Below are 27,341 nucleotides of genomic sequence, written 5' to 3' on the forward strand. Positions count from 1 at the left end.
AAGTATGAATGATATAAAAATAATTTCTTTACTTGCTATTATAATTTTGTCTACTTTTAGGAATGGCTTGTTGATAGTTGCGTAAAATTTTTAGGTTTCTATTTTTTAGATAATAATAGCTTTCGAATACTAATTTAAATGTATATTTACTAAAATACGCAATATCCGTCTTATCTAATGCCAAATTTATAAACGATAAGTATGTTAGAAAATATACAGAGTGTCACGAAAAATGTGAGAAATCTCTCGGATTCAGATAGAAAATCAAAGATTTCCTAAAATTTTACAAAACTATGAACTTCCCTCAAAAAATTTCCTATAGGCCCTTCCTACGAAGATACGACCCCTTAAAGACGTTGCTGGAAATCGGTTTTTCTGAAGCACTTGGTATAATTTAATAAAAAAATTTCCTGAACACTTCTAAGGACATCTTAAAACCTACAAACACATTTACCTTGTTTATTTTACCAGGGGCGGACTGGGTTGTATATTATATTGCTCAAATGTTTAGCACACTGTATAATAAAAACTCTGAAATAATAAATATGGATAGCTTGAATCTTAAACCAAAGAAAAGATATTGTATAGGCTCTTGTCCATTATCGATAAAATGAACCGTTTTAGAGAAAAAAATTATTAAGGAATCACTATTTTATTACGTTTTAAGGTGGCCCTATAGGTAGAAAACCAATGGCGTTGGATCGGGAGACCGAGGAGGGCAGGCAATGTATCCTCCTTGAATTAACGACCGACGCTTCAAATATCGCTATCGCGTGTTTTATCTCAAAACGACCACCCAATTGTATTTTTTTCTCGTACACTGAACTCCGCAGAACGCAATTACTCCGCTATAGAACGCAAACTTCTCGCTATTGTGAATTCAGTAAAACATTTTCGTTGCTATTTATACGGAGTAAAATTCACTATTGAAATAGACCATAACCCCCTTGTTTGGCCTTCTAAAATCAAAGAGCCAAATGGTCGCCTTATCCGATGGAGACTCCAACTTGAGGAATACAACTTCGAAATTAAGTACAAGAAAGGCAAAGAAAATGTAGTTGCCGATGCCTTATCCCGAATTGAACTTAACACCTATGGGATAAACGACAAAAACAATGACATACGGTCTAACGCCTCTAATGCTGACGAGACAGTTGCAAACTTAGCAGATTTCGATCTGGCAGATTTTGTCCTGATCGAAAGGTAAAATGACCTTATTAAAAAGCAAATCACCGTCCATTCAAACAACGATACTCACGGAAAATTCCTACTAATATCAGAGGAACCTCTAAATTATGTCAGCAATCGTGTCGTAATAAACTATGGAGATACCTTTAAGCACACCCTTACTAGACCATTCAACAAAAGACACCACTACATAACAATCGAAAAGCAAACTAGACAAGAGCATATCCTAAAAGTTTTTAAAGAAATTATTAAACCAGACGCGACAACAACAAATGTGAGAATGCATGTTTTGGCGAATAGCAAGTGGCAAATGCTCTATTAAATTCAAAAGGTTGTTCTGAAGGAAGTCCAACAAAAAAGTTCCCGTTCAATTGTGGCGGTAATACGAATGGCTCAATCATCAACAAAAATGCCAATGATTCCTGCCCAGAAATTAATTGGTTGGAACTAATGTTGGTGATGAGAATCAATAGAGGCATGAAGATTTTCATGAGCCCATACATGCAAGTTATATAAATTCACAATACCATTTTTGGTAAACCCTGCTTCATCGGTAAAAAGATTAGTTCGCTGCTGGTCTAATAGCTAGTTCACGAACTGCATTCTACGTGAAATCTTCAGGAGTTAGTTCAAGGACTGGTTATGGATGATATGGGTATAACGGCTGTTCTTGAAGTACTTTATGTATTATTGTTTTTGGTGTATTGAGCTGAGCGGCTAATTTTCGAGTGCTCGTTGAAGGCGTATCAGCTGCAGCATATAAAATATTTTCCTCCAATTGTACCGTACATACTTAGGGCGGGCCGAAAATTTTTTTTTTTGAAAATGTATTTGGATAGTGTTAAAAAGTTGAAGGACATAAAAAAATATTTACCTGTTTTTTTTAATTTCCTCTTATTCTTTACCGCGCCCCCCGGCCCTTAAGAGGGTCAAAATTTCAAGGTCATATTTTTTTTTGTATAGTAGTTAAAATTTAGGTATTGACGTATAAAGTTTCCACAAAAAAAATTAAAGCGAAACAATGATTTTTCACCACGCCCCATCCCTTAAATATATAAAAGCAGCTCTTGGCTTGAGAATTTGAAGAAACCTTTCTAAAAAAGTTTTATTACAGGTGGCTTTATTTGGTAAAGTATACCATATGTCATCAATTACTCAACCCAGAACCCTCTGCGAGGAGGTGGCTGCTTAATCGAGTTCCACCCCCATCCCCCCTCCTCCACACCACCGTGCCTTTTGTTTCTTTAATAATCTAAAAAAGATGCAATTTACTTAGTTTACTTTACTTTTCTTTGATTTGTAATACTCTTCCTTATTTTCATATGATGCAAGAACACTTCTACCTTCAAATTTTACTCGAATGTAGCCATCTCTTTTGTCATGGCCACAAACTTTCCCTGATGCTTCAGTGATAATTTTAACACATCTCTCCACAGCTTGAGTGTGACATCGAAATTTATTTAACATAATGACCGATTTTTGTTGTATTGCTTCCGTCAAATCCTCATTTGACATGTCCATTAATAAAGGAGGTTCGGTCACAACGCATCTGTTCTAGTCTATAAGATAGTAGGTAGTCTCTGTCATTCCAGATGAGAGCAGGTATTTTAAAAACTTTTAGATTTTCTTGACCTTTAGCATTTCTTGACTTTAAAATACGACGAAGCCCCAGTTCTCGTATATGACTCCGCGAGTCAGTAATCATTCCTAACAGAATGTTCTCGGGATGGGCACAGTAAGCGTTAGTGCTTATGACATTATCAATTATTTTCGTTATGTTTTCGGGAAATTCTCGAGACAAAATTATAGATTGTCATAAATGTTCCATACTGGCACAATGGTTTCGTTTTGATATGAAACCACATTGGTGCATAAACCTTCATAATAAACCTTGATAAAACGACCAAGGTGTCAGAAGCATCACTGGTTAATATATATAAACGTAATACCTTGTTAGCCATTGTTAACCATCGAGCATGACTTAATTTTCCTGGATTTTTTTTGCTTAGAGTATCCGAACAAGTTCCAGTTTTAATGGCACAACATATCTGATATAAGTAGATATCAGTACTTAGATCTTCTTTATTTATTTCAGGTAAATCAGTTTCAATTGAATGAAATTTTTGAACAGGTCGTGACTCGCAACTTGTCAAAAGTGATCCAATGGGTCCTGAAAGTGAAAGTGAAAGTGGCCATGTAGTTTTTCCATCCAAAGCTTGCAACAAATGTCGAAGAGGTAACTCCTTGGCGTGAAGCAAACATATCAGCCATTGGACGAGTTTTCCAATCTGCTTTTCCATTAATCTAATCACACCACCTTTCCAGCCCGTGTTAACATTTGTACCATCACAACCGATTGCCCTAATGGGAGTTATAAACTTATTAATTTGGCCTTTAAACAAGAAATCATACTTCTTACAATATTGGCAGATGTTCCAGATCCTTTAATTATTAAATGGTCAAGATACTTGCTTTTTGGTTCTTCTATAAGAGCTATGTGTTCTTCTTGTCTGATAACACGGCGTCCTTCACTTAAAACCATAGTCTGATCTTTTCTTCCATCAAAATAAATTCCTTATACGTATCTTAATTTCAATATCACAATTTGGTTTAGTTAGCTTTCTTTTCTTCTGTAGTTCCCTTCTAATTTTATTTTTGTCAATTACATTGACTGGGTTATCTGAAGAAACTAATCCAAAATCTTCAAGGGTAGCAGTTGCAATTTTTTCCACAGTCCTATTCGAGGCACCAGCCATATCCGCCATTTTTGCAACATTAGGTAAAGAGACTCGCATTTGGGTTTTATTTTTATTTAAGGCACTTAATACTAAATCATTTTCTAAAGAATAGGACCACCTTAAGTTTTCGTCTTGTGATATATCATCATATTCTTCACTAGAGGAACTGTCTTCTGATGGTTTTCCTGAAGTGGTATCTTTTTGGTAACCTAAGGCTCCTGGTTCTGATGTTAATTGTTGCTGCCGTTCTTGTCGTTTTTCATTATTTTCGGTAACAATTTTATTTACACCGCCAATTTGCATCTTTCGAGGCCCCCTTTGGTCTGTTGGAAACGCTTGCTCTATCCTAGGTACCTTTTTGAGTTTCTCACAGCTGCATGATTCAAAGCTTAAGCATTTGCATAAAGAAATATCAAAAAGTTTTTGTGCTTCTAATTTAAAATTTTTTCAGCTTTTCTTGAAGCGATGCTGTACAGTCCTACAACCGAGAGAACCGTAACAACGGTTGAGGGGACAGAGGCGAATTGTGTAAGAAATTCGGCTGCCTCAGTGGCGGGCGATTTTATTTTTAATTTAATAATATTATTTTTTTAATTAGAATAAATATGATAAATTCATGTGAAACAGTTAAAAATGGACTAATAATTTACACAACGATTAAATAAAAATAATATGAAACTTATAATAAGGTTATACAAGAAGTTCGTTTTAAAATTAGATATTTATAAATTAAATCGCATATTAGGAGTCAAAAATTGTATCTAGTAAAATTATATTTATATTAAAGGATATATCATATACAATTGTACACTATCGCCCATAAGTAGAGCAACGCCCTAAAATTGCAAACAAACTTAATAGTTCACCCATTACCAAAGAACTAATAGTGCATTTGGAAACTTCAATTAATTACTCAGTTGACGTATTTTGTCGATTTATTCCATAAAGTTTTATAGTGTCTTTTTGGCAGATTTGAAGAAAGGCTTCGAAAACAACTTTTTTCTGTGTGGTTTTAGGTAAAAATGACTGATTCCATTCGAAAGAGCGGTAAAAAATACAGTCCAATCGCGATAACGTCAATTAAATAAAACATACCTCCTGAAAATATTTAATATTTGTAAATTTGTCACGAATTTGGTTTCGGATTAATAATTTTTGCTGATAAATTTAAATTTGAATTTCTATCCGAATTAAATAATTTAAGTAAAATTTCACTGTGTTTCCTTTACCATTTTCAGTCATAAAAAGAGAATATTTAAGGCAGTATTTGGCCTATTCACTGACTTGTAACAATTAACATTTTAAATAAACAAATTACCAGACCGTAATATAAAAAAGAACTAGCCATTTTTTCCCTATGGATTTTATTTTTTAAAGTAAAAATTAGCTGTCCTATTTTTGTCACTCTTGACTAGTTTTCTAGTTTTGCCAAGTCAATCTAGAACCCTGACATGTGTGTGCCAGATTAATAAAGATTAACTCTGTCCACCACACATCCCATATGTACTAGCAATAGGTTTTAACCCGGTTCTTGGTCGACGTTTTCTAAAAAATTAAATAAAATCATATATTAAACAAAAATTAAATAAATAATAATGCAAATAAATACCTAAGGCTTGTATATAATTTTCTTTGTCGCTTTCTTCGTCGCTGTCAGAAGAATCGTCATCACTATCATCGTTACCACCAGCATTCGTAATAATAAGTTGTTCGACTTCCTCCATTATTTGATCGGTCTCCCAGAATTTATTTTCAATCTCCATGACATGTTTGCAACAGTTTGCCTAGTGTAAAGGAGTTATAGACTCAATTCCGTCCTGGACTAACTGTGCCAAATTTTTCATTGCCAAATCACCTGTTGTATTGTGAGATCGAATATAATTTTTTAGTTGCGCCCAAACCAATTCGATCGGATTTAATTCGCACATGTATGGAGGTGTGCGAAGAGCAACATGCCCATGGGTCCGAATTATTCGGTCCACAACATAGTTTTTTTCATCACTGGGGGGCTTGTTTCGTTAAATTATTTCAAATAATTCCCATTTTCGTGCAGCTGGGTCGTGTTGAATTCCTTAAAATAAAATTCCTTAAATGAATAATAATTAATTTACAAAAAAAGTCGTATATAATTTCAGCACTTATAAAAAAATATAATATTTGTGGAATTTAAAAATTACCATTCTTGGTGAGCCATTCTGTCATGTCCTTTTTATTAGATGATTTGGTTGGTACTTTGTTTTCTTGAACTGAGTGGTAGGGTGCATTGTCCAGTATAATTACCGAATTTTGAGGAATATTCGGCAACAATTTTTCTTCTAACCACTTAGTAAAATTGGCTTTATTCATTTGGCCATGATAGTCGCCACTAGCTTGACCCGTTTTAAAAACAAGACCAACGTTGGGTACAAAGCCACTTTGAGATCCGGCGTGAACAATTACTAATCGACCTGAAAATAGAAGTAAGAAGGAGAAAAACATCTAACTTTTAAATAAAATTATTTGCCGCTGATTCATATTTATTCAAATTTAACTTTATATCGTAAGTTGTGATAAGAAGTAGTAAATAGGGTGAATTAAAAAATATTCTTTTTAAAAATTTTACGTTACTTTGAAAATTATGTAGAAATAAAAAAAAATTAACAGTATTCTGAATACGTTTCAGTACAATTTTCAAAATGAGCACACAAATATGCTTACCATTTGCTCTAATGTTGCTAACAACCCCAAAAACTTCATTGCTTTGCCAACATTTTCCGAAAGTTAAGTCATTATCCACCCATGTTTCGTCAAGATACACAATATTTCTTCCTTCTTCCCTATATTTTCTAATTGCTCTTATATATTTATAGCGCCAATGAAGAATAGCAGGTCGCTCCACCAAGATTTTTCTTTTATTTTGACACTTTCTAAAGTAAAATCCGTTAGCCTTCAAAAGCCTTCTCAAGGTTTCTCTGCTATACGGGAAATTCATAATTTCTCGTAACTTAATAAGTAATTTATTAACAGTGGAAACCATCTTAAGCTCTAAATAAAAATTGTTGATTGTGCGTCTTATAATTGAAAAGTCGTCAAAATCCCTTAAGAGACAGATTCGAGATTTTTTATTAGGTGGGGAAGAAAGCATCTGATCTGGATGTTCTGCCTGTCGTATCATATCTTCTTTATGAATTTGACTTACTCTATCTTTAGAGACTCCAGTATACAGAGCAACTCGATCAATCTTTCTTTTAAGAGGCAATTTAAATGCGTTGGCTAGAGCTTCTTCATCGCAAACCCTATAAACATTTGCTATTATCTCTCTAGATTGACCGCTTAATGCCTGTCTATGTAAGAATTGGTTTCTTTCCATAATGAATAATTGAAAGTAAAATAAAAATTACTTCAAAACTCTAGAAATAAATATACCATTTTACTTATAAAAATCGTATTTGGTAGCTTAATCTATACTTACTTTATTTTCCGCTAAATTCGTAATCAAGGAAAATAAAATATCTAATGTCTTTAACAAAAAAAAAACAACCCACAATAACCAATAATAGAAAAAAAAATCGCAAATAACAAGAACAATAACAAGAGCAACAACAACAAATAACGCTATTCGCAAATTAATAAACGCCGAAATTGCAAAATCGTCCAAAATCTCTACGCGCGCCTATGGCAAGGTAACCAGACAAGGAGTCTTTAAACCTAAAATATAGAAATGTATCGCGTGCCAAACAACCATTGTAGGTCATGTGTATGGCTGGACGAATCAGGAGACAGATACGAAACGTGGCCGCTCGGGGCCCGCCTCCACTGAGCATCTGCAAGATCATCTGTGCGGTCTGTTGCCAGCTAAGACACTTTTTCGGGTAATGAAAGAATTATGATGTTGGTGATTTTCGCCTTGGCTACATAAATCATGCAGATTACGTATGTGTATTAAGTATAATTTTTAATACAGACTGCGTGTTTTGGTGAAGTGTTATAAAATATGTAATTTTAAGTTAGAAAAAAGTAATAATAAATATATAAGACATATTAGTATAATAAATTATGAGAAGAAGTGGCAACGTTGCAAAAACGAAAATATTTTTTTGCCGCATTCTTTCCGCGAGGGTTCTTTCAGTTGTAGCACTGTATTTCTGCTCTTTAACGGTTTTATTAAATTTCTATATTTTTTATGATACACCGATAGCATTGCGATTATTCTTTTTGTCCCGACATTACATTACCCTTTTTAAAAACGGTAATATTTTTTACGCTAACAAAGTAAAAGTTTGTGGATCACAAAACACACAAATGTACCTTTTGTCTAGATAGCACTAAGATTAACTCGCAGTTCTGTTTTCAAACCACAAAACACTTAAATGTCTTAAAATACTAATATCTACAATTAATCACAATAGCAACAAACCGACTTCGCGACAAACGTAAAACTAAATCGTCTAATAGAATGCAAGTTCTCAATTCGACGGCAGCGCTGATTAGGCTATGCGTAAATATTAGTGGACAGGGCCGGCGTAAGTTTGGTTTATAGATGAAAAATGATTTTAGGTTGGGGCGCGGTCAAATTTTATTTTAAAATTTTGAAAAAAATACAACAATATTTTTAAACCATTCCACAACTTTTTTTCACTATACCAAATAAAATTTCGAAAAAAAAATTTTTTCAGCCTTTTTCCCGCCCAGTTCTGAGTTCTCTGAGCAGCATCAGTACTTTTTTTCCCAAAAATTCGTAAAATTACAATAAAGAGAGTCAATAATATTACCTTAATAAGTGGAATCGCCTACCAGATATTGGTTGATTTTAATCACTCTGTATAAAAAAAAATTAATTTTGGAATTTCAAAAGATAAAAGCATCTTACCCAAGGATTCTACATAGATGTTTCAAAAAAATAAAAAACGTTGATGGCAAATATTAATATTTAAGTAAAACATTGATTTCCTTGAAAATTTCTTTTAATTGGTGATAACTAAGCAACGTCGCATTTTAGGGAAAAATAATTTTAAGGTTAAAGAGAGAGTCAAATGAGACTCCCATTTCGAAAAAAAAATAAAAGTAGCTCCATTTAAAAAAGAAATCAAATTATGTATCACGCTTTTTTGGGACATCCTGTATCAATACAATACAATATATTACAGAACTTTTCACAAATACACAATCCAATTTATGGACACAACTTAAAAGTTATTATATAATTCATAGTTCTAACTATAGATATTTTAAAATTATTGTGAGTCTTATTTTTTATATTATCTCAATTAAATAATGAATCTATTAGAATGAAATGAAAAATTTTACTAGACCACAAATTAGGGCTGTGTTCAAAATTTTTCATTTCCTACATTGATACTAAGACAAAAAAAGTTTTTGTTTCCTTTGTAAATAAATAAATATGTTATTCTACTATAAGGAACAGAGGAGCGGAAGAGGCACAAGTAATAACTAGGAGGAAATTAAAAATTCAAACAAAATTGCAAAACAAGTTAATCGACTTTTAGGGGATTATAATCTTATGACAAATGGCAACTACGTAAATTGATAATCAAAAATAATTAACAAATTCACTTTAAATTACCTTATCAATAACTTTTTATAACTATTATAATTTCGTGTAATGAACTGTGTTAGTTCAATATTTAAATCTTTTTAATTACGACTTCCCTCAATTTTTGATTTTAAATTTTGCGGTAAAATCTTAAGAATTTTCAGAAGCAAAAATAATAGATTTCTTTGCAAATGAGATTTGTTTAAAAAAATATGATTGTATTTCATTTAAAACGGCTGCTATAATGATGATCAAGCTCAGTGAAAATAAAATATGTTTTTTTTTGTAGAAATAAAGATTTGTACTTACAAATATTCCTCTTAGGTTTAAAACATTCAATTCAGAATAAAGATTAATTGTAGGATACTGGCTATTTTTGTATAAAATTATCTTTAAGATTTTGTTTTGGCACGCTCTTAGAATCTGCAATGCAGTTTTAAAAATTAGTCAACCAATTTAATTTTAAAAAGTTGCCCCTCTCACTTAATTAACATTTCCCCTTTATTTAGCCGCAATCGAGCACCGCGACATTAAATGAACACCTTGTATATGACTACTACTAGAATGAAAAACCACTGGAACTTGAAGTTTCAGGATTTATCATTACTGATGAGGAGAGCACCAAAATGTTAGGACAAATATGTTGTCAAGACATGCATCTGGTCTAGTGCCATTAGATCTCGATATACTATGTGCATATGTTCTTCATCTGATGTTTTAAAAATTTAATTCAAAATCATGTTGATACAAACACTTTAGTGATGACAAGCCCTTATACTTATTTAAACCATAATGTTATCTAAAATAGTAATAAGACCCTTTATCGTACTTTTCATGCAAATAATATTAATCTGTATGGGATTTTAGAGTCTAATCACGCCAGTAACTTTAGTTCAGACTTGGCATCATTATTACATGCACATATTTTCAAATATTTTAAAATTATTATTTCATCGAATAAATTGTCATCGAATCATCAAATTAATGAGTCTAAACTGATTAGTGATCGTGAATTGAATTCTTCTTTTTTATAGACATGTCCACGAAGGTTAAATCTCATTTATGTTCATATTCTACTAGTAAGATTGAAATTAGCTCTTCGAAAAGCTCAAGTATCTTTATTCTTAATATACAATCCCTAAGAAACAAGTTGGATGAGCTTCATCTTTTGCTGGACACATGTAATTTTCCTGATATTGTACTTCTGACTGAGCACTGGTTGAAGCCTAGTGAATGTTTTTTAATATCTGATTATGTTCCTATATCAAATTTTTGTCGTCAACAATCTATACATGATCTTGGCTAGGCAAACAATTGAAACGGTTTTTTGTAATATTGATAAGTATAATAATCTTCTATTAGAGAATGTTTTTGAATTCTCTCTTTCTTTTTGTAATCGTTTTAATTTATATATTCTTTGTGTTTATAGGCCACCTACAGGAGATATTGCTATGTTTCTGGACAAACTTGATTCTCTTTTATCCCAGTTGTCCCTACACTCTAAGGTTATATTGGCTGGTGACTTTAATATCAACTACACTGATGAAACCTTGCCACGCACTTCTCTTTTAAGTATTTTAAATTCTTACGACTTGAAAATGCACGTTCTTTCTCCCACACGAATAACTTCTTCATCTGCAACTACAATTGACTATTTCTGTACAAATTTTGATGACGTTTTATGCACAGTACTCCCATCTGGTATTTCCGACCATGCAGCTATTCTTGTTAAAATGCCATATAATACTGTATTATCTTCATCTCATTATATGGGAAGAATTTTCAGCAGGAGAAATTTCAATGCTTTTTCTGCTGCTACAGCTTCGGTAAATTGGAATGCACTTGAAACGGCTTCTGACCCACTTTATTTTTTCAAGTTCTGTGATAAGATCAATCAGTGCTTTCCTAAAATGAGGCTTAAAACTAAGAAACGAAAACCATGGGTTACAAGAGGCCTTAGAATTTCAGCTAAAAACCTCCGTTTTTTGACTAAATTGTGCAAATATACCACAAATGAAAATATCCTTGTATATCAACAGAAATACCGTAGCCTGAACAGAAAGACAATTAAAGCAGCAAAATCTAATTATTATAGGGATCGCTTAAATATGTCATCAAATAGGCAAAGAGAGTGTTGGTCGATTATTAATGATTTTAGACATTGCCATAGAAAAGTATCTGAACCGGAGTTAAGACCTGACATTTTAAACGACTATTATTGTGATATACCTAATATCTTGATCAAGGGCATTCGTAGTAACATTGATCCCTTACACTATCTTCAACAAGTGTCGGTTCAGCATTCATTTTTCTTTCATCCTGTCGATCTTACCGAAGTAAAAAATGAAATCAAACGCCTAAAAAACCATAAATCGTCTGGAGCTGATGGGATATCTTCGAGGTTATTACTCTTTTTGCCTGATTCAGCCTTAAATGCTTTAGTTTCTTCCATAAGCAATTTTTTACATATTGGCATTTTTCCTTCATGTTTAAAAGAGGCAGTGGTTATCGCTTTTCTAAAGGTGGAGATTTGGATCAGCCTTGTAATTTCCGTCCCATTTCTATTTTGTCTACCCTCTCTAAGATAGTTGAAAGACTTGAAAAAAGCAGAATTTTGTCCTTTTTACATCATAATGGCATTTTGTCTGCAAATCAGTTTGGATTTCAAGCCAGTAAAGGGACTCATGATGCTGTTTTTAGCTTTTTGGAGAGCGTCTATGTGTCCTTGAATTCTGGAGAGTCATCGGCGGCAGTGTTTTGTGATCTATCCAAAGCATTTGACTGTGTGGATCATAGAACACTGTTATCTAAGCTCGATAAATATGGTTTTAGGGGCGTAGCGTTGCGATTGCTTGAGTCCTATCTATCAAATCGTACTCAGAAGGTTTCTGGACAGACAGTGTCTGGGCGTTTGTCTACTTCTAGATCCCTAAAATGCGGCGTTCCCCAGGGTTCAGTGTTGGGACCACTGTTATTTTTACTGTATGTGGATCACTTGAGTTCATTGAAACTGCAGGGCATGGTGGTTCAGTGTGCTCATGATACCACCATACTATGGAGCCATAAAAATTCTGATTATATTAAGACATCTATCCTTGAAGACCCTCAGATTTTATCAGAGTGGTGTGCTTCCAACAGGCTCATGTTTAATGTAAGAAAGACGTCTATTATGGGGTTTAAGTGCGATGTTCAGGGTCTGATGTTTGACGAAAATTCTCTCTTGCAGAATAAAGAGTGCTGCAAGTTCCTAGGAATTACCATTGATGGTCGCGTTCGGTCTAAAGATCATATTTTACATTTAGCTGGGAAATTATCTTCTGGATGTTTTGCAGTAAGAATGGCAAAACAAGAGCTGGGAGGGGTGGTTGCACGTTCAGCGTACTTTGCACTTATTGAATCTCATATTCGATATGGCTTGCCTTTTTGGGGTTTAACCAATAAGGGGCTACTTAACATTATCTTTGTTATTCAAAAAAAGCAGTTAGATACCTGTGTGCTGCTAATTTAAGAGATTCTTGCAAACCCCTTTTCTTTTCTAAAAAAATCCTAACTCTCTTTTCACTCTTTATCTTAGAAACAGCTGCTCTTATTCACAAAATTCCCAAACTGCCCTCTGACACTGGCCATTTGACTCGTCGTGTAAATGGTGTTCCCCTACCTATTCCTACGTCTTCCCTTACCAAAAACTCATTAATTTACATAAGTAAAAAATCATGTTCCTCTATGTGTTTTCGACATATATCGGATGTTAAGAAATTTAAAAGAGAATTAAAGACGCTTTTATTGGCTAAGGCATATTATAACATGGATGACTTTTTTGATAGGTTTTAACCTTGGACATGTTGGAAAGTTTTTTTTTCCTTTTTTCTTCTCTAGTTTTGTCAACAAGTTTACCTTTATTGAATAATTGATTGTTTTATTTAGTTATCTTTAATTCAAGTATGTTTAAAAAGTTTTGTCTTCTTGTGTTTAATTTTATTCATTGTTTTGTCAATTTTTGAAATTGTATTTTTATTTTGTTTTTTTAGCTTCTAGGATGCTTGTACACAAGATTATTCTTATGTAATATAGCACATTTTCTTTCTTTCTTTCTTCATAATATATACTATATGTATATAGTATGTCGATCATCATTTAAATGAATACTTTTTTTTTAAATATGTTCAATATTTTAAAAAAAGTATTAATTAATATCAAATTGTTTAGCAGTTATCAAACATTTTTTACGTTTAATCACTGCTGAAGATTTGAAACGAAGTTTTTATTGGTAAACTGTATACTAGTATAATTTTTGCTTAATGCCCATAAAAAGTATAAAAGCATTTCGACGGAGAGATCGATAGACGAGGTCCAGTTTTTACATACTGAGTCGAACAAAAATATGAAACAGTTAAGTTAAACAAAAAAATTATGACCGTTAAAAAAGTTTATTAACAGAATCGCAGCGTATTGTTAAACTCTCGAAAAAATATTTGCATGATATTAACTTATAATAACGCTTATATAAACTTAGATACATATATCTTTAATATACTAAGATCAAATGCAGTTTATTACCCATGTAGCTAAAAACAGCTGGGTTAAATACTCTATGAACAGTGTTTTAATCTAAATATGCCATATTAAAATGAAAACGCAAAACGAGCTCAATATGCTTAAGAGGAAAAAGATAATTGTAATGCAGAAGTATATATTGAAATAAGCCAGTGGATAAAAATGTAAGTCTTGAAATTAAATAAAAGATGTTCATGAGTTTGATGTGTCTTATCTAATATTACTGAATATTAGAAAAATTAATATTTCAAAAACAATATAAAATAGTTATTTATACGTTATTTATAAGTGTGTAAAATGATCCATTTTTATGAATGAAAAATTTAAATTCTCCTGAATAAAAAAGGGGATTTTACACACGTGTAAGAAACAAAATTTTTTCTACTACCGAAAAACACATAAAAAATCAAAAATATCAAAACACTTTACGCACTTACACGACTTTACGGTAGGGAAACGTCAAAACATTTGTTGACAAATTTTAAATTAAATTTCAAATAAACGTCAAATTACTTTTTACGCACTAGTACGTCCATGACGTAATGTAATCATTTTAAAATTAAAAAATATATTCTTGGCGTAGTGTAGCTTACTAAACCTACGCATGAAAAAACATAAAATATCCATGAATTGTTTATTTAAAGAAAAATTAAAAGACTTAATTAGTGTTATATAACTTATCTATATTAAATTATTTTTGTGTAATTGGAATTATGTGAAGTAATAATTGACTTCCTTTCAGACTTCCAGAAAATGGTAATCCTATTATGGAATCCAAGAATCCAAATTATGGAATTCCTGCAAATTACAATCCTGCTGATCACCCTCCAGTCAAAATGAGGCAGCACAACCATCAGTGAGTATTCATAGAAATAGTAAAATATAAACATAAATACAAAACCTTAATTAGAAAATAAAGCAAAATACTAAATTATTGAAATTTATTGATTTAATGTCAGTGTTAAGAAAAACATTTCTGATGAAGTTCACGAACTTTTTCTTATTTCTAAATTAAAATTTAATACAATTGTTATACTAAAAGACTACATATCGTGATGATAAAGCAACAGCGTATATACTTTCCAAATATAGAAAGTTTAAACAAGGCACACGCTATATAATAGAACATGGATAGTGCAGAATCTTTAATAAAAAAATATTTACAATATAATAATAATATTTGAGTTCTTGAATTCTTAATCTCCTATTGATATGTTATATTAAATTTCGTTTGATTGGTTAATTCTTATGGTAGAAGACGCAAGACTGAATGTCATATAATATATTAAATTAGATTATTATAAAATATATTTTCTCTACAGTTAATTTGATAGAAAAGTTTTAATTGCAATGAAGTTAATCAATTATTTTAAATTACTACTTATTTATTTGCCCAGATTCGAATAAATATAAAATACTAAAAAATTAAAAAATAATTAGGAATTACATTAACAATAATTAATTACTTATCTATACTTGATATAAGTAAAAAAATGTAAATGAATAAAAAAACATTTATATTACTTTTAAATAAATAGATTAATTTAAATAAAATAATTTTTTAAATTTATAATCATATAAATATTAAATATTACAATAGATATTCTTAGAAACTTGTAGTCCAAATTTAAAATTTTAATGAAAAAGAAATTTTTAATTTTTTTAATTACAAGCTTCCTAGAAGATAGATTAACTAAGCCAAATTTTTCTAAATTTTAAAATTTTTTTTTTTTAATATTCCAGTTCTATTCTCAGCCGATAAGTAAAAGGAAAGAAAATGGTTAACATTTATATAAGACCTATTTAGTCTAAGATAGTCAGCCTGATATTTTTTTCAAGTTTTATGTTAATGGTACTCAGTTTAAGTGTGATTATTTATTTATGGTTTTTTTTGTGTAAAGATGAAACATCACAATATATATATAGTGAGGGTAGTATCAGTATGCTAAGACCAATAGCAGATTTTTTTACGTCATCATCAGCCTAAAAATGAGTCAAACTGCTCCTCTTTGGAGTTTAAAAATCTTCTTTACTTAAGTAATGTCCCCAGGCAACTATACCAGTGTCAGTGTCAGGTCATAATATGAATGCGCACAACAGTGTCAAGTCACAATGTAATCAAAATCAATCAAAACTTTTATTATCCAAAAAAAAAAAAAATAGACACAAAGTGTATAGATTTCGTCACAAAAAAAAAATTATTAACTACCTAGATAACTAAAGTTCAAAAATATCCACCTATACTAAAATAGTCAAGTTAAAATAGTCAAAAGTAAAGTGACCTTACATCGTTAAAAAATATAATACTCTATACACTGCCTAATCAGCTAGATAGCTATCTACATCATAAAAACATTTATTGGCTAGGAATCCCTTTAACTTTCTTTTAAATATCGAAACGGTTTTGCTAATCTTTATATCATTCGGTAATTTGTTGTATAGTTTTGGACCTATTCTTAATACAAATTTGTTAGAAATAAGTAGCCTGCTATGAGGCATGGACAAGTCATTTCTAGAACGAGTTGGGTAATTATGAAAACTACCATTAATAGTAAAGGAATTAAAATTCTGAAAAACATATAAGCAAACTTCAAATATATACACACACGGGACCGTCAAAATTCTATATTCCCTAAAAAGAGGTCTACAGAAAGTCATCGGTGATACTCCGGCAATACACCTAAGAATCTGTTTTTGGCTAATAAACACTCGACGTGCATGCGACGTACAGCATCAGAGCTGAATACCGTACAAAAGTCGTGAGTGCATAATAGCGTGGCATAGACAAATTAGTTGATTAATTTCCATTTCATCGACAACTCAGCACAATGAGATTCCCAAGAAAGTAAATCATCCAATGTTAAGCCAAGAAACCTAACTGATTTTTGGCGTTTCAAACAATCGTTATCGTTGGTTACACACAAATCAATATCACCATTTATCTGACCATGACATGCATGAAAAACCATGTAATTAGTCTTTTTATTGGTCAAGTAAAGTGGATTCAAAATAAACCAATTGCTAAGTTCCTCTAAGGCTTTTCCAGCAGATACATCAATTGTTTCCATGTTCAGTCTTCGGACCAGTGCAGATGCATCATCAGCATATGTATATGGTGATGACACTATGTGTTATTTATTTTAATGGATTAATAAATAAAAGAAACAACACCGGGCCCAATACGGAACCTTGTGGGACCCCAATAAGGTTTTCAGACCGCATACTAGATCCGGAGCTATCCCTCACTGCTACATATTGTGAGCGATCCGCCAAAAATAATGCAAACCAGCTCAACACTACTCCCCTTACACCATAGGATTCCATTCTATCCAAGAGCAAAGTGTGATCTACGTAGTCAAACGCCCTGCTGAGATCACAAAATATCCCAACAGGGCGCTCACCCGCCTCAAGAGCCTTAATTACCCCCGACAAAAATGCCAAAACAGCAGACGTCGTGGACCTACCAAATACAAAGCCATGCTAGCCTGTCGAAATAATTTGATTTTTTTTCAAATAAGACATAAGCCGATCGAGCATTGCATATTCAAAAATTTTAGAAAAACAAGAGGTTAAGGCTATGGGTCTGTAATTGTCAGGCATAACTCGATCCCCTTTTTTAAATACCGGTGTAACTTTAGATATTTTTAACGAATTTGGAAAAATCCCCTTTCAAAAGATAAATTTATAAGATCAGTTAATGGTTTAAGGCAAGCCTCAGCAGTATTCCTAAAAATATATAAAGGAATGGCATCAGGTCCACTTGACTTTTTGTTTTTAATTTTGGTTTTAATATTATGTAAAATTTCGTTTTCATTAAATGGAATAGTGCTCATGCTTTGCCGTAAAATAACTGATCTGTTTATGTCTTTAGCCATATTTTTATTTTTAGCAATATTGCTTAAAATGCTTTTTGGTTATTTTATAAAAAAATCATTAAAGTAAGTAGCCACTTCTTTGGGATTATTAATTAAAACTCCATTATCATTAATTTTAATATTAGATACCTTTTTTTTTTGTTGCCATTTAACTCTGACACAACAGACCACATGGTTCTACTCGGATTTTCGGAATCAATAATTTTTTGCTGGTAAAATTGTTTTTTACAATTATTAATCAAAGTTTTATGTTTGGTGCTTTCAATTCTGCACCTGCATTGAGCGCCGGAACCGCACGTCGACGCTGAAGCAGCTTTAACAGCCTACTAGATTTACGAACTTCGTCAGTAACCCATGATTTCTTGTTACTACCGGAGCCCGATGGTTTAGTGGAAAAGTTTACGTTAAAATGCCACACATATGATGAATAGAATATGCGAAACTGCAAATTAAAATTACTTTCTCTGTAGACCTCCTGCCAGCTATCATTTATAAGAGCATGCCTAAAATTGTCCACATTGTTCCGGGTAAAATTTCTGTTAAACATAGTAACCCTTTCAGTGTTATTTTTAAATAGACCGGTATTAAAAAATATGGTTTCATGATCTGATATTGTATTACTTTAACCAAAAACAGCATCAGCACAGTCAGATAAATTTGTAAAAATTAAATCCAATACAAGTGTTCCTATATTGGAACACGTGGCTAAATGTGCAAAGCACAAGGCCAAAAAACGAAAAAAAAAATAAATCCAATACAGTAGCACTTTTAAGGCCAATACGAGTTAGTATATGAACCTGATTTCTTAAATTAAAACTGGCCATTACATAAATAAAATGCTGGTCTTCTAGAGAATTAAGTGAGTTCATGTTAAAATCACTTAAAAATATAATCTCGCGATTTGGTTTAAAATACTTTTCCATCATACAACACAAATTACGAATAAAAATATTAAAATCACCAGTTGGTGCCCTATAACATAAAAAAATAAACAAACACTTATTTGGTGCATGGATATTCCACAAAATTCGATATCCCTTTCTGAACAAAAATCATCCAATTCAATATTATCATAATTTATATCATTATGTGCCCAGATAGCTGCGCCACCATGAGTTAGATTATTGCGACAATAGTGTGCACGTAGACAATATCCCTCGATAACCATAAAATGGAACAGACAGGGACACACAGCCAACAAGATTCCTTATTCCTATTATTCCTTATTCATGCCAATATTTCTTGAGTGGTATATGGTAGAATTTCATTTGCTGGTCATAAAGTCCCCGTAGACTATGAACCTGCAATATAATCTAGAATAATAATCTGCTATAATTTGGATATTTTTCCACTAAATAATTGACATTACATTCCCCTGTACAATCAACTAAATCACAGTTATAGATGAGATCTAGGTGAATGTGAGATAAAGGTCAATAAATAACAAATATGTCGTAAACGGTTTTCGGATACACTTACATAGGTTCCATAGCAAGGATTGCAATAACATTACCACAAAAATAATAAAAACCAATAAAAATTTGACTAATACTTTCTCTTGTAATATGTTTCTAAGTCTTGAAGTTGGCTAAAGCAATAACACTTTGTATTGACCTCTCTGAGACTTAAAACAATTTTCTCAGTTTTTTATTAGTATTCAAAGATAATTTATTTCTATCAAACTATAACTGAATCTAATCCACGCAACTCTTCATTTCATTAACTAGAAATTCAAAATTTACTCCTTGCAAGTAAGGTCGTATCGCCAGAGAGCTAAAGCATTATCAAGAAATGTTTCAGAGCCCAAGGTGGACCGTTAAGAAAAGTCTTAGGACAAGTAGCTGTTTAATAATTGTAAGCTAACCATTAAGTGCATAGTATTTCAACATGTGTCACGAAATTAAAATTTCATGAAACATACAATGGAAGGTCTTGGAGAGTATATAAATAAGTAAATAAATAAATAATGTCTTTATTATACCAAAATGCATAAAGGCAAACTCTAGCCTAGAGGTAATTAACTTAACCTCTTATTACATGAACAAAAATATATACCAAATAACATAGATAGCAGTTATAGAAAGAAGATAATAGGAAACCCGTGATATCCATGAATAATGAGCCGATAATTTACTTATACATCTCAGATTAACGTCGTCCACATCTTGTCAAAAACTGAATTTTTTACGTAAGAAGCAATCGATGCACAAAAACGGTCAACTGATAAAGGTAAAGATTCTCTACATGCAAACATCCAAGAGTACACATTTTTTCTAACACTTATATTTCTTTCTTCCTTTTTATAGACATGTCCACGAAGGTTGAATCTCATTCATGTTCATATTCTACTAGTAAGATTGAAGTTAGCTCTTCGAAAAGCTTAAGTATCTTTATTCTTAATATACAATCCCTAGGAAACAAGATGGATGAGCTTCATATTTTGCTGCACACATGTAATTTTCCTGATATTGTACTTCTGACTGAGCACTGGTTGAGGCCTAGTGAATGTTTTTTTATATATGATTATGTTCCTATATCAAATTTTTGTCGTCAACCATCTATACATGGAGGAACCATGACCTTGGCTAGGCAAACAATTGAAACGATTTTTTGTAATATTGATAAGTATGATAATCTTCTTTTTAGAAGGAGAATAGAAGAATCTTCTAGAAGAATTTTCAGCAGGAGAAATTTCAATACTTTTTCTCCTGCTACAGCGTCATTAAATTAAAATGCACTTGAAACGGCTTCTGACCCACCTACTTTATTTTTTTAAGTTCTGTGTGATAAGATCAATCAGTGCTTTCCTAAAATGAGGCTTAAAACTAAGAAACGAAAACCATGGGTTACAAGAGGCCTTAGAATTTTAGCTAAAAACCTCCGTTTTTTGACTAAACTGTGCAAATATACCACAAATAAAAATATCCTTGTATATCATCAGAAATACCGTAGTCTGTACAGAAAGACAATTAAAGCAGCAAAATCTGATTATTATGGGGATCGCTTAAATATGTCGTCAAATAGGCAAAGAGAGTGTTGGTCGATTATTAATGATTTTAGACATTGCCATAGAAAAGTATCTGAACCGGAGTTAAGACCTGACATTTTAAACGACTATTATTGTGATATACATTATGCCCTTATCTTGCTCAAGGGCATTCGTAGTAACATGATCTGTGTGTCGTCTGAAGTGTCGGTTGAGCATTCATTTTTCTTTCATCCTGTCGATCTTACTGAAGTAAAAAATGAAATCAAACGCCTAAAAAACCATAAATCATCTGGAGCTGATGGGATATCTTCGAGATTGTTACTCTTTTTGCCTGATTCAGCCTTAAATGCTTTAGTTTCTGCCATAAACAATTCTTTACATATTGGCATTTTTCCTTCATGTTTAAAAGAGGCAGTGGTTATCCCTCTTTATAAAGGTGGAGATTTGGATCAGCCTTGTAATTTCCGTCCCATTTCCATTTTGTCTACCCTCTCTAAGATAATTGAAAAACTTGCAAAAAGCAGAATTTTGTCCTTTTTACTTCATAATGGCATTTTGTCTGCAAATCAGTTTGGATTTCAAGCCGGTAAAGGGACTCATGATGCTGTTTTTAGCTTTTTGGAGAGCGTCTATGTGTCCTTGAATTCTGGAGAGTCATCGGCGGCAGTGTTTTGTGATCTATCCAAAGCATTTGACTGTGTGGATCATGGAATACTGTTATCTAAGCTCGATAAATATGGTTTTAGGGGCGTAGCGTTGCGATGGCTTGAGTCCTATCTATCAAATCGTACTCAGAAAGTTACAGTGTCTGGACGTTCCTCTGCTTCTAGATCCCTAAAATGGGGCGTTCTCCAGGGTTCAGTGTTGGGACCACTGTTATGTTTACTGTATGTGGATAACTTGAGTTCATTGAAACTGCAGGGCAATGTGGTTCAGTTTGCTGATGATACCACCATACTATGGAGTCATATAAATTCTGATTATATTAAGACTTATATCCTTGAAGACCTTCAGATTTTATCAGGGTGGTGTGCTTCTAACAGGCTCGTGTTTAATGTAAGAAAGACGTCTATTATGGGGTTTAAGTGCGATGTTCAGGGTCTGATGTTTGACGAAAATTCCCTCTTGCAGAATAAAGAGTGCTGCAAGTTCCTAGGAATTACCATTGATCGTAGCCTTCGGTTTGAAGATCATATTTTACATTTAGCTGGGAAATTATCTTCTGGATGTTTTGCAGTAAGAATGGCAAAACAAGAGCTGGGAGGGGCGGTTGCACGTTCAGTGTACTTTTCACTTATTGAATCTCGTATTCGGTATGGCTCTCCTTTTTGTGGTTTAACCAATAAATAACATTGTCTTTGTTATTCAAAAAAAAGCAGTTAGATACCTGTGTTCTGCTAAGTTAAGAAATTCTTGCAAACCCCTCTTCATTTCTGAAAAAATCCTGAAAAAAACTCTTTTTTCACTCTTTATCTTAGAAACAGCTGCTCTTATTCACAAAATTCCCAAACTACCCTCTGACACTGGCCATTTGACTCGTCGTGTAAATGATGTTCCCCTACCTATTCCTACGTCTTCACTTACCAAAAACTCATTAATTTACATAAGTAAAAAAATTTACAATCATGTTCCTCTATGTGTTAGACATATATCGGATGTTAAGAAATTTAAAAGAGAATTAAAGACGCTTTTATTGGCTAAGGCATATTATAACCTGGATGACTTGTAATGATAGGTTTTAACACATTCACTGCCAGCAACGCCTCAGAGGCGTTCATGCGCACTTCGTAAAAATGCCGGGACCGCCCGAGCGGCGTTCTCGTCTAACGCTTATTCATAGGGAGATAAATAAGCACGGTCAGTTTGAATTCGTTCACTATTATGATCGGATGTTTTGTGTACCTTATTTTTACTACGTGACGGCTTTGGTTTCTGAAAGTGTTAATTCTGTGTGTTTTTTTTATCAGTTTTTTGTAAAAGGTAGGTTTTTAATATTCTTCTAGTTTTTTTATTATTTTATTAGTGCAAATCATAGAAAAATACCAAAATCATGTTATTCTAGTAATTTTTTGTTAGATATATGAATATATAAACACGAAAATTAAATAATGACCGCCCGAGAGGCGTTCAAGGGCACAGGCAAATTTATGATAGTTTTAATGAATTTTCTTACAGATTATTATGGCAGACGAGCCTGGACCATCAAAGAGGGTGAAGTATAATAAAAGGGAAGAAAGACTAACTGATGAAGAGTTGTTAGCTCTTTTAGAAGAGTCGGAAAGTGAAAACGATCCATTTGAAAATAGCTCCGACGAGGACCCTGATTACTCAACCGAAAACGAGGTTAGTGAGTCCGAAGATGAAGATCTTCCTTCTTTTCCAAAAGTCCTTCCCCCTCCTCCTGCCCCTGTGAATTCTCCTCCACCCTCTTTACCAAATATTCAAGGAAAATCTATGGATTTTTGGACTTTTGCTGAGGTTCCTAGTCAAAAGTTTTCTTTTACAAAGACACCAGGATTACTAGTCAATGTTAATTCCAACGAGCCAATAGACTATTTCAACATTATGGCCCCAGACGTTTTTTTTGACATGTTATGTAGTCGAGCCAATAATCATGCTATCGACCTAATTTCACTGGGCAGAGGTGATGAAGCGCGAATTACTAGATGGGTTGATGTTACTCCAAAAGAAATGAGAACATTTTTGGGTTTACTTTTTCATATGGGCACAATTAAAATTAATAGAATGAATGACTACTGGAAGAAAAACTATTTATTTAACCTGACATGTTTTTCATCATTTATGAGTCGCAATCGATTTTTGCTGATTTTAAGAAGCTTGCAGTTTGAAAACACAGACAGCAACGAACCTCGAACGCAACGACAGGGCGTCTAACATACACAATTCCATCACTTTTGAACAAACAAAACTTGGAATCATCGCTCCAGATTACCTTTTTCCAATCATGCTCTGTATAATGTAGATGCGTTTTGGCAAAACTTAAATGGGAACGTCTATTTTTTTTTGACAGCAGCGGTTTTTTGGCAGCTCTTCTGGCAAATAACTTGGCCTCTAATAGTCTATTTCTCACCATCCTCGAAGTCACGTTTACTCCAAGCTCTTCGGATATACGGTGCTTTATCTTATTGGATCCCAGAAAAGGCTTATTTTTAGCAATTTTGATAATTTGTTTATCGGTATATGAAGTTGTTTTTCTACGTCTCCCTGACTTTTTCTTAACAGATAAATCGCTATTTATATGAAACTGCTTAATTATACGAGACACGATAGATCTATGTAACCTAAATGTCTTTGCAATAGCAATCTGCTTTTGACCACTTTTGTGTAAATCAAAAATTCTATTTTTAATATCGACATATAAATGTTCACCGCGAGGCATCTTAAGAAGCCAAATACCGTCAACTTATCAGTTTAAACTAACACTAAGTAAAATATTTTGCATGATTTGAGAAATATTTCAAAAATGTTGCTTTACTTTTTTCCACTGTGAATTATTCTTTTTTGCATCCCTTGATAAAACGAGATAAAAATTAACAGTTTTTATTGGCAAACCATTTATAAGTACCATATGTTTTTATCTACAGAAATTTTATGCTAAAAGTCATCATCTAATATTTTATTTTAGCAACTTATTAAATGTTGCTCTACATTTTTCCACTACTGTAGGTCTAAGGTCACAGTAGTCCTTTGGACTACTGATTTTAGCTAAAGGCATTATAAGAGATGTTAAATACAATGTTGAAGCATATTTGCTGAGATGCAGTCACTATCACAGGCATTAGATTTAAGGTGTAGAACTATTTTTGAAATTTCTGCTACAGTGGCTAAGCGAAATGAAAACTGGAGATGAGGACTAAATGTATAATTAAGAAAATATTCGACTGTCTCTGAGCAGTTATTTCAAGGACTATAAACTGATGAAAAATAATAATTTATTTTGTCAGGATTCTAAAGGTTTACAGGTATAGAATGGTTAGAAGAATTTAAGACTAAGTTTTTTATTGCTTTCCATATACAGTAAAGACGCGCAGGTTGGAACAAATTCATTTGAAATTGAGGGGTGTGTTCGAAAAAAAAAACGCTCGGACACGTCGATTTTAATTTTTTTTTTTTTAATTAAAATTTTATACAGAATTAAAAAATAAGTGTTTCTATTTAAAAAAATTAAGTTGATAGTCGTAGCTCATTTTTGGTCCACCCTGTATACACGAATTTATCATCAAAAAAATCCAATGTTTTCTTCGAACTTATCCCTAAATTTTAAATTAATCTGTTCCAACTTGCGCGTCCTCACTGTATAATCACTATCTTATTGATTGTCAGTTTTTTTATATTCGCGATTTGATTTTTATTTTTTTTAACATATCTATACCTCTATTATTAAAGAACTCATTGCAATCATTTACCATCTTCTTTAGACTGACAAATATACTCGAGTCATAACTCAAAATTAGAGAAATTTCATTAATTTTATAATTTTGGTCATTAGTTTCATTAAAATTTTATAATATTTTCTTTCAGTTTGTTCCTCTTTTTAATACTTTGAATCAAGGCATTTGTAATCCAGGACTGCCGTTTATTTAATTGTGTATTATTTTTTGTGTGTACAGTTGTTAGTTATTAAATTAAATTATTAATTGTGTTATGGAAGGTATCAGTTCCTTCAGTTTTACTAAGGCAGTCCAAGGAATTTCTCATTAGGACTAAATTTTTTGCGCTTATTACCAGTCAAATTAAATCAACCGTCTTGATTTATTTTCTTCTTAATATACTGATTTTAACTATCAATAAGAGTAATATTATTTTATGCATTATGTTAACAACCCTTTTTTTAATAAATTATATCTAGAAGTTATGTTCTAGCTATAATTTTTTAATATAGTATTTTAGTTATATAAAATAATTAAATTAAAAAGATGAATTTATCTTTGAATATATTTGCTATTGTACCTGCATTTTTTTACTTCTTCCATCTGTTTATTTAACTTTTAAATGCACAAAATTGTGAACTAATATAAAAATAATATGTTTTGTGATTTTTTTAGTGACCAAAATGAAACCCAGAGGAAAAGACGATCCAAGAACAGACTTTCAAATCGACGAAGCACTGGTTACGTTCCACCAGAACTTATGGAGGAAGCAATGCAAATGGGGTATTCAAATGGGCAATCGGATCAAGTATGAGAAGAATTTATCCTCGAAAAATATTATGTTTTTATGAAGTAATATTATAGAGACCATCACAGTTGGTCTATTTACTAAATTTTAAAAAACTACTAATTTCAAAGAGAAATTAGTAGCGCCCCATTAATATGACCAACTTGATGATATTAGAATCAGGCATTTTTACTTTTCTGTATGACTAGTACAAAAAGTTCAGAATATTTTTATTTTGGAATCATTTAGTAAAAATGATATTCTTTTATCGAAATATTTTATCTAAATCAAAACAACTCAGGGAGAGATTTTTTTTTACCACACTCTAAACTTTAAAATATATACCTGTTGTTAGCTTTATGTAGCAAATCCGGCTACTTTACATTTAGTAGATTACACGTTTGGTATTACTTAATATTATAAATATTGTATAAAATATATCAAGTATTTTGCTCAATATCTTATAAAATAATGAATTACGTCTGGCGTCAAGGTTCATTATAGTATTGTTCTGTGCCATTTCCATTTTTTATCACTGACGTATATTTTTAAATTGCTTATTTGTTAATCTATTTTATTTACCAAAATCTCTTAATCTTATAAGGTTTTTTTATCTAGAATGTAGAATATTGTTTGTAAATAAAAATTGCATATATCATTTTAGAATTGCATAGAATTGTATATTCATTGCGTATATGTATTATTAATCATTGTTTTTTTTTTAATATATATAAAATATTGTATTAACTAATGACTGTTTAATATGAATAAAAATATATAAATTTTCTTGGATTAAATAAGTTTTGACTATTTAACTCTTTGCAGATGAGTATTTTAGAGACCAACTAACGGCTTCGGAAATATCGAACATTTTGTGTAGACTTTTCCTAGAGTTATTGTGAATCTTCAACCTGACGACTTTTTACAAAATAAAATTTTAATTTTAATTTGATACATTCAAGTTATAATGGCATAGCTTAGTATTTATATTAATTGTTATTAGAAGCTTATCATTAGCATTTATAATATAACTTTTACCTTTTCGCCAGAATTTATACAATAATCATAATTTTACGCTACGAGATGAAACAATAGCAAATAAATAAATTATATATACCAATATTTTATAGATTTCTATATTTCATTTCGTTGTTCTATAGAAATTTAAGTAATGAAATAAAACGTGATTTATATGTTGGCCATACTGACTTTTATATGTATGCATTTATTAATCAGGTAAGTGATTTTAATATTTTGCTTTATTACTCAGGCTTACAGATAAAAAG

General features: G+C 31.9%; 1 protein-coding gene and 1 long non-coding RNA gene across 2 annotated transcripts in view; one reads left to right on the forward strand and one right to left on the reverse strand.

The window, feature by feature from the left end:
* The window catches only part of LOC126745215 (uncharacterized), a 49,500-nt gene extending 22,247 nt beyond the window's left edge, over positions 1-27,253 (forward strand). The window contains exons 2-3 of the mRNA XM_050452968.1: positions 14,756-14,869; positions 25,944-27,253. Coding sequence (XP_050308925.1) covers positions 14,756-14,869; positions 25,944-26,082 — 253 coding nt within the window. The 3' untranslated portion in view covers positions 26,083-27,253. The remainder of the gene's footprint in view (positions 1-14,755; positions 14,870-25,943) is intronic.
* Positions 5,158-6,224, reverse strand: LOC126745249 (uncharacterized). The gene is made up of 3 exons (XR_007663481.1): positions 6,104-6,224; positions 5,536-5,997; positions 5,158-5,471 (listed from the first exon to the last, which is right to left on the reverse strand). It is a non-coding gene; the product is annotated as an uncharacterized LOC126745249 (long non-coding RNA).
* Positions 27,254-27,341: the final 88 nt, after the last annotated feature.

Source organism: Anthonomus grandis, chromosome 1 (assembly GCF_022605725.1).
Source record: "Anthonomus grandis grandis chromosome 1, icAntGran1.3, whole genome shotgun sequence".
Taxonomy (NCBI): domain Eukaryota; kingdom Metazoa; phylum Arthropoda; class Insecta; order Coleoptera; family Curculionidae; genus Anthonomus; species Anthonomus grandis.